Here is a 9,216-nt window from a genome sequence, read left to right on the forward strand (position 1 = left end):
AAAAGTGGGTGAAGGGAGACGTCGGACAGGGAAAGATATGACAAAAGAATAATTTATAAATTATCAAGGTTTCATGAGGGAGGGCAGAGCGGGGAGGGAGGGGAAAAATGAGGACCTGATGCCAGGGACTTAGGTGGAGAGCAAATGTTTGGGGAATGACGAGGACAATGAATGTACAAATGTGCTTTATAGAATTGATGTGTGTATGGATTGTGATAAGAGCTGCATGAGCCCCTAATAAAATGATTATTAAAAAAAAAAGTTAAGCAATGTATTAATGGGAAGACCATAACCAGGAGTAACCCTGAGAATCGGCAAAAGAAAAGACAGCAGCAAAAGGGTCCCCCTCCTGCTGGTGCAATTCATGCTCCAAGTTCAGTACCTTCACAATTTCTTCCTGCTTATTCGCTGGTTTCTTTTCGATCTCATCCAACAGAGCTTCGGCTTGATAAAGCCAGGTACTTAAGTGAGCGACGTTTCCATCAAATATCTCCAGCTGGTTCTGATGGCTCTACAAAGGAATTAATAAAATGTTAACACAATCTGGTGTAAATGACAAAAAAAAATCTGCTACAGGTTTCCCCAGCAAACCATCAAAAAGTTCTCATCTTTTCAACTTAACAGTTACTGAACATACACTACCCGCCAGGCCTGGAGAACACGACAAACAATGTTTTGTTGTTTTCTCCCCTTGGGAAACAAAGGTCACAAGAGAGAATGAGAAATATCCAGGCACATACCGAGAGAACAGAAAATGAATAAGGACTGTTTAACGTGACAACCTTAGAAGAGATTTAAAGGTCTTCAAAGAGCAAAACTGTATGCCGAATTGAAGAAAGGTTTTCACCTTTCTGCAAAGCTCTACCCCAGACGGTAAATCTCATTCCTAAAAATGCTTCAGTTAACTAATTTTTTTAAGCTATTTGGTTTAGATCTCAGTACAATAAAAAGTGGGAGAATAATAAAAGATGAAAGAAGGTTGTTTCCCCCCGATTTTACTTCATGTGTCTCCTTTCCTCCTCATTCCTATCTTTTAAATGATCTTCCCCTTCCTCGATCATATTTTTATATTATTCAGATAGTATGAAAAGAAAAAAATTAAATCTAGATTAAGAGAATTAAAAGACAAAAAAGATGAGAAAATTTCAGCAAAAATATATATCTGATAAAGGACTTGTGTCCAAAATAGTCAAAGAACCCTTCAAACTATTAAAGATAAAATATGCAACTCAGTAAGCAAAAGACCTGAACCGGCAGCTCATCAAAGCTATCCACAGGGAAAAAAGCACATACCAACAAAAAAGTGGATACCATGTGTCACTATTGTTGTTGTTGTTTGCCATCAAACAGTTCACAGAAACTCTGTAGGACAGGACAGAACTCGCCCCATCGTTTCCTGGGCTATAATCTTTAGAAAACAAGGTTGCTACTATATATTTCTCCCACAGAGCAGATGGTGGGTTTGAACCACCAACCTTTCTGTTAACAGCCAATTGCTTAATAACTATGTCATCAGGGTCTTTCAAATGTTGTTGTTGTTATTTGTTTTCTTTTTTAAAAAAGCCCTTTCAGAGCTTTAAAAAACATCAATTATGGCTCACAGCAACCAATAAAATGTCTCTATTACGGGAATGGACAGCCTCATCTTTCTCCCACAGATGACCTAGTAGGTGTGAACTGCCAACCTTGTGGTTAGCACCCAACGCCGAACCCACAGTGCCACCAGAGCTTCTTAGGGAAGAGCAAATTAAAACAGGAAGAGGTCATCATTATAGACCTATCAGAATGGCTAACACCAAGACACTGGCAATAGCAAATACTGGCAAAGATGTGGCTCAATAGATATTATGAAGCCATTAAAACATGAATGTCTTTATAGGTCACGCTAGTTAGCATCTTTTCAAAGGAAATAAACTGCATTCTCGGGAATTCATTTGTAAGGGGTCAACTATTCTGACATGCAGATAATAGAATGTGGAGTTCTGGTCAAAGAAGTCTGAGATTTAAAAATTCAAAGGAGACTGTTTTCAGGAAGCGTACCATTAAGGTATTGCACCAATCCTCAGTCCAGGTGCGGACGCGACTCCACCCCGCGTTCAGGACACAGAGCCGCTCCTCCAGCGCCGGCTCACTGCCCTCGATCAAGCTCTGGAGAGCAGCGCTGCTCTCGGTGATGGCACTTAAGTCAGCCTTCTTCTTTTCCAGATCCTTCAGGACAGTCTGGAAAATACAAACAGAGCACACTTGATCTTTCAGGTCATTGTAAAGACTGACACATCCTTCACTGAATATAAAACTTTCCTTTCACAAAAATGTAAAAAGTCCACGGTGACCCCTAAATAAAGTATACGATGTCAAATTTACCATGGTCAAGTTAATGCTGACTCGCAGCAAGGCTGCAGGACAGAGCGGAACTAGCCGGTGAGGTTTCCACAGCTGTAAGTCTCTGAGGAAGCAGACGGCCGAGCAGCTTGTGGATGGGAGCTACTGACATTCGGGTAGCAGCCAAGTGTTGAATCATGGCACCACGAGGTCTCCTTGCAATATGGCCAGGGTTTACACAACTCCAGAATGTATTATTAATATGATCAGTGTTCTTATATTCTTAATGAAAATTTAAATTTTAACTGTACAAATACCAAAGGCTAATAACACATGTGGAAGATATGATTACTAGATGTCTCTTATGTGTGAATTGTATTTATCACACACACACATCAATTCATGATTCTAAACCAAAATCCACTTCATTTTCAGTAAGTAGAAATATCATAAAACACACCAGGCTAAAGCACTTCCTAACAAATTTAGATTCCAAGCAGAAACTATTAATAAGTTCTACATTTAATTATAAGGATTACACCCTGTAACTAGATGATTTGTCTTAGAATCAGTTGTATAAACATCACATAAAACATTTCATCTTTAATAAATCACAGGAGGGCCATCCTGTCTATGACTGTCCAAATATAACACGATAGGATTCTCATGCAGTGATCATAATGGCATTCATAATTTTACCAGGCATGTAGTCTAAGAATTATAGAGGGAATATCAGCCTCTATAATTAAAGCTACAGAGATTTCTTTCACATAAAGCAACATGAATCTAACCTACTCCTGTCACACCTTTTTAAAACCAGCACCTACAGTGGTCATTTTAAGGGGCCCGAGTGTTTATTGATCTCACATCATTACATCACGGTTTGAAAGGCAGAAAACTAGCAAACACACAAGCAAATCCAGGTGGAAGCACTCATTTGGCCACGTCAATAAGTGGGATGTGCATGAAGAGACTGAAGCATTTCTTTCAAGTATTATTCTCCAGCAGAAGAAAGCAAAATACCCACCCCCATGTTCTCTGCAGCCAAGACTTCCTCTGTTTGCTCAGAAGCCATACACTGTTGCCATAACCACACGTATTTGAATTGAAACAGTATACACGCTGCTTATGCTGATACATTTTACTGTCCTGAAACTACAGCTATTTCAGTTTGGGAATGGAAATGCTATTTTTAAGGTATGTGTAGAAAACAATTTTGCAACATTTTTAGAGATAATACATTAAAATGTTGGGACATACTCATCCTCCTTTAATCTGAACACACAAAACTAAAAAGAGAATACTACGTGCTAAAGCGTCATTTGATTTGCTTTATTGAAGCGAATGGTCTGTGAAATGGTGATTTATGAATGTCACCTTCATTATTTCAAACCAGAAGTAAAAGTACATGGAAATTCAAGCGTGTTTTCCAGAAGAGAAAAATGTACCCTTATCTATATTCATCAACTGAAAAATGGCAATTGTGTCAAAACTAGTTGAATTGAGAAGTGTGCAAAAGCTGGATCATTAAAATTAAATATACAAAAATCAATATTATCTAGGTACTAGTTATAATCAAAAAAGAAAAAGAAACAATAGCACACTTCTAACGTAGTCATAAAAACAAAATAAATATGTAGAAATACATTTCTTTGCATGTATATGGAGGAAATGTTCATAAAGGAAAACAATGATATTAAGATGTAAATGAATTGAGTAATATTCAACACACACTATGTCCCCAAGAAGACTGAATTGGTAAGTCTGTCCAGTCCTGTTGTCAAGGGTGTAGTTAAACCAGCAAGTGGAAATTCTCATTCCCAGCTGGTGGGTACTACATCTCTGCAGGACAATTTTATAAGGGTAGGACTTTAACATGAGTATGTCCCTCGATGCCATAATTGTAAGGCACAGAAATCATCCTCTATGCATGGCACAGAATAACTATGCATGGATGCTATGGTTTAATGTCAAGTATATTCATCACAGCATTGTTTACAATAGTAAAAATTTGTAATAATGGACATGAATGGAAGAATGGAAAAATTTAAAATATATACCATGCAATGAAAAAAAATTACATATTTTCCATCAACCATACAAAATCAGTAATAGGTAAAGGAATATGTCAACCATACAAAATCAGTAATAGGTAAAGGAATATGTCAACCATACAATATCAGTAATAGGTAAAAGACTATGAGACCGAAGTTTTTCAAGAAGGTCATGGAATACTATGCAAAAAAGGGCCATTCGTTTAAAATGCATCTGCATGTGAATGTACCCAACCCGAGGTGCCTCAACGCAACTTAGAAGATGACAATGTCCTTTGATTGGACATGATTTTTGTACCTGTCTTTTTTGATCATACATGAAAATTGATTTATATCATTAAAAAATCATGATTGTCTATAGTGTTGCATACACAGAGAACCGTATTTCCTTGAAGTTTACGAGTCTATGAAAATAGTTTCCATTGGGTGCCCTTGTTTTGCTCTCCTCCTCCACACACCCATGATTTCTATCTTCCCTCATTCCTTCGCTGAGACCTATCTATCGCCACCTCCGGTTCTCCTCAGGCAGCGTTGCTCAGAACCCTCATGAGCCATTTGCAAAGCAGAGAAGAGTCTCTATGGTGCCTAATAGCTTGCCTTTCCGTCTTCATGTGTTATTTCGAGAAACCCCGGTGAAGGAGTTGTATCACCACACTCCTTCCGTGCACTTTTCACCGCTGACTACAAGCATGTAAACTGATCCTCCTGGCTTTGTATAAATGTCTACTTCTGTGCCTGAATTCCTTTTCAGCACTGCCTCTGTAGGCCTCAATGGAAAAACTACTGTGTGTTCCATTCCACTCTTCAGCCCCCTCAGGAGAGAACAATGATTCTATAACCAAGATTACAGTGAGAATACAGGGCAAAGCCGCCAGTCCTCTTGTCACCGTCTCTCTCACACTGTGCTGGGCCGCATGTTGCAGTGATGCTGGAAGCTAAGCAACAGGTACTTCCTATACCAGCGGGGCACCCATGGTAGACAGGCTTCAACCACGCTTCCACACTAAGACGGACTGGGAGGAAGGACCAGCTATTGTACTTCTAAAAAATATTTTTTTGCAGTGAAACCTTATGAATAATAATGAAAAATCACCCTATCTATTGCTATAAGAAGAAGTCCTTAGGTTACCAGGCACTCAAATTGAGACTGGGGAAGTAGAGTTAACCTTAATGACTTCAATGGAACAAAGTTTTGGGGATGTTCATTCCTCATGTGGAATGACTCAAAATGAGAAGACACGCTGCAAACATCCATTAATAGCATGAACGTGAATTCAATGTACTCAGTATGAATCTAAAAACTGGAAGTCATCAAAAACGGAATGGAAAGCTTGAAGCGAGAGTTCTTCGGGATTAGTGGGCTGAAGTGGACTGGTATTGGCAATTTTGAACTGGACAATCCTATGATGAGGGCTGGTGTCCCAGCTATTGTTAAAAAGAACTTTGCAATATCAATCCTGAAGGACAATACTGTCAGTGAGAAGACCCATCCATCTGCAGGAAAGACCAATTAATGTAACCACTATTCAAATGCAGACACCAGTCATGAATGCCAGCATAACACAGAAAAAAGGATGGCACATAGAAAGTAAGCAAAAAGCCTCAGAGGGCAGCTCAAGAAGACAAAGTACAGTATCACACCGAAATATATAAAGACCTGCACTTAGAAAACCAAAAAGGGAAGAATATGTTCAACATTTCCCCTGCTGAGAGAAGTGAAGAAAAAAAATCAATACAGAAGGGTTCTATAGGCAAAGCATTGAACAACTCAAGAAGCACCAAAAGAAAATAGATTACACAGAGCACTGTATCAAAAAGGACTAATCAATCTAAAACTATTTAAAAGGTAGTATATAATCAAGAACTGATGGTATTGAAGGAAGAACTCCAAGCTGCACTGAAGTAATTGGCCAAAATCAAGCTCCCAGCATTGATGGGCTGACTACCAGTGGAAATGTCTCAACAGAGAGATACATGCGGGAATGACATCTAGTCTAGAAGTTTGGGAGACAATTATCTAGCCAACCAACTGTAAGCGTCCATATTTCTGCCCATTCCACAGAAAGGTGGGCCTATGACATATTATCTAGCAATATCAATAATTTTTACATTCAAGAAAAATGTTGCTGAAAATAATTTTAAAAGCAGTACACCTCAACAGCAAAGTCAAGCTGGATTCAGAACAGGATACGGGACAAGGGATGTCTCCACTTAGACACATTTTGGCTGAATAAACACAATACCAGAAAAGTGTTTGCCTATGTTTAGAAATGTTTGCTTATGTATAGGCACTTGACTATGTGGGTCATAACAAACTAAGACTAACATTGAAACCTGCACACAGGCAAAGAGGCAGCTATTCCAACAGAGCAAGTAGGTACTGCCTGGTTTAAAATCAGGATACAGATGCATCAAGCATGTATTCTCTGGACAATAAGAAAAAACAACACAGCATGAGGATTGAAGAAAAACTTGTTAATAACACGCAATCGGCAGGTAACACAGTCCTGCTTGCTCGAAGAACTTGCTGAAAAAGGTCAAAGACTATCTTCCATATAGACCCTACCTCACTATAAGAAAAACAAAAATCCTCACAAGAACAGAAAGCAACATCATGATAAACATTGATGGTGTCAAGGATTTAATTTACTTAGATCCACTATCAACTTGACTGATGGCAGCATCAGTCAAGAAATCAAACAATGTATTTGTCAAGCAGTGAACTGTTTTTTTAAATCATTTTATTGGGGGCCCTTACAGCTCTTATCACAATCCATGCATCCACCCGTTGTGTCACAAGCACATTTGTACATTTGTTGCCCTCATCATTTTCTTTCTACTTAAGCCCTTGATATCAGTTCCTCATTTTCCCTCTCCCTCACTTTCCCTCCCTCATGAACCCTTGATAATTATAAATATATAACCCCCACACACACCCCAAGTAGGGAACTATTTAATAAGCTTCTTCCAGCCATAGCATTTACTCCTCCAATTAACAAACTTCGCTTTCCTGATGGGTCAGAGTAGGATGGTGGGGAAAGATACTGATTGAGTTCTATGATTCAGCTGCACTTGTTAACGAGGCTCGCCGTGAGTGCCATCCTATCGAGTATAGAATAAGCCCGCTCAGAAGCAGGCACAGAGGTTTTCACAGGAAATGGATTCATTGGTTATTTTTTAAATTGTTTACTTCTGTCTTTATATGACTTATTTTGCAATAGAAAACCAAGTGATTGGTAGTAAAAAATTCAACAAAATACTCTGCAAAGATTGACTACACACAAAAAAGTCAATGATTTGAAAAAAAAAAAATTTTCTTTAATTTAAAAGCCAATGATTTGAAAGCCGTAATTGCAATCCTTTCAAGTGCTATACTCCCTAAGCATCACCTCGATAAAACTCTTCATTATCTAAGTGAGCTTAATACTTTGGGAATCAAGATAATTTACCTTGTTAAAACCATTGTTTAAATATTCTTTTTGGAAACACACAAAAAAATGGAAAACTAATGGGAAAAGGAAAGGCTACATTTAATATGAAATGGAGGGAAACGACATCCACCCAGATTGCCCTGAACCAACGCCACAGGCCAACACCTGGGGAACATGGGGGGTCCATCAGAAGCCTAACTTACCTTAGCCCAGGAGATTTCTGTGTCCAAGTCAGAAAGCAAACCTTCTGAAGTGGATTTCTGTACCAACTCAGCTTCGGTAACGGAAAGCCACTCAGAGAGAGAAGCAGCCTCTTTCTTCACTTTCCTGGCCAATTGTGATCCTCTTTCCAGAGTCTGCTTTCCCTCTGTCACCTGAAAGGAGAGAGAGTTTGAGCAGGAAGGCGGGCATGAATAGTAACTAATGACCCAACTGATTCACAGTTAACCCCTAAGACACACATCATAGGATCCCTGGTGACTCAACAGTTATGCTTTCAGCTGTTGACCTACATGTTGCTGGTTTGATCCCACCCAGTGTCTCCACAGGTAAAGAACTAACCAGGAGCTCTTATAAAGACTATATAGCCCAGTGCACCTTTGGGGCAATTCTACTCTGTAGCCTGGAGCCACGATGAATCAAATCAACTCAATGACACCACACCCACCAACAGCAGACATAATCACCTTGATCTCTAGGACCTTTGAATTAATGTATTTTTGCAATATCTTGACTTATTAAATGTCAGGTGAAACTAAGTTTTAATCTCAGCTCAGCCATGTATTAGTTTATGTGGTCTTGATTGGGGCATAGCCTCTAAAAGTTAGTCATGACTTAAACAATGAAAACCATAAATACAAATAACCTTGGTTCAAGAATTGGAAAATGGGCTAAGGGGTCAATAGTAAATCAAAAACCCAAACTCACTGCATCAACTCACGTTCGGGTCATAGTGCCTTTAAAGCACAGAGTAGAACTCCCCCTGTGGGTTTCTGAGACTGTAAATCTTTGAGAGACTAGAAATCTCATTTTGCTTCTAAGGAGCAACTGGTAGCTTTGAATTGCTGACCTTGCTGTTAGCAACCACGCATAGTCCAGTATGCCACTGGGGCTCCCTCAATAAGTAGTATGTTATTATTTTGTACAGAAGATGCCTTATAATTCTTTCAGTGAAGGACTCCTGAAAACACACGCCCACACATTATTTCCTACCCATCTAAGACAATAACTGTGCTATTTTCTCAATTACTTATTAATTACAATTAACCAATTAAGAGAGCAAATGATTATCAACTTTTATTATTTTGTTGTTACATTAACATAGATAGAAAAAAAGGAACTAAACTTATTTGTATCAAACTCTTAATATGGTTCCCACATGCTGCCAAGGAATCTTACAAATTTACAAA

General features: G+C 38.8%; 1 protein-coding gene across 1 annotated transcript in view; it reads right to left on the minus strand.

Annotated features, from left to right (window-relative positions):
• Positions 1-9,216, minus strand: part of UTRN (utrophin) — a 619,010-nt gene that overhangs the window by 381,563 nt on the left and 228,231 nt on the right. Inside the window, exons 33-35 of the mRNA XM_045294578.1 lie at positions 8,011-8,181; positions 2,041-2,220; positions 304-511 (exon numbers count right to left, since the gene is read on the minus strand). Of these exons, the coding sequence (XP_045150513.1) occupies positions 304-511; positions 2,041-2,220; positions 8,011-8,181 (559 nt within the window). The remainder of the gene's footprint in view (positions 1-303; positions 512-2,040; positions 2,221-8,010; positions 8,182-9,216) is intronic.

This window comes from Echinops telfairi, unplaced genomic scaffold (assembly GCF_000313985.2).
Source record: "Echinops telfairi isolate 266 unplaced genomic scaffold, ASM31398v2 ScPeMD7_3533;HRSCAF=4204_0, whole genome shotgun sequence".
NCBI lineage: Eukaryota > Metazoa > Chordata > Mammalia > Afrosoricida > Tenrecidae > Echinops > Echinops telfairi.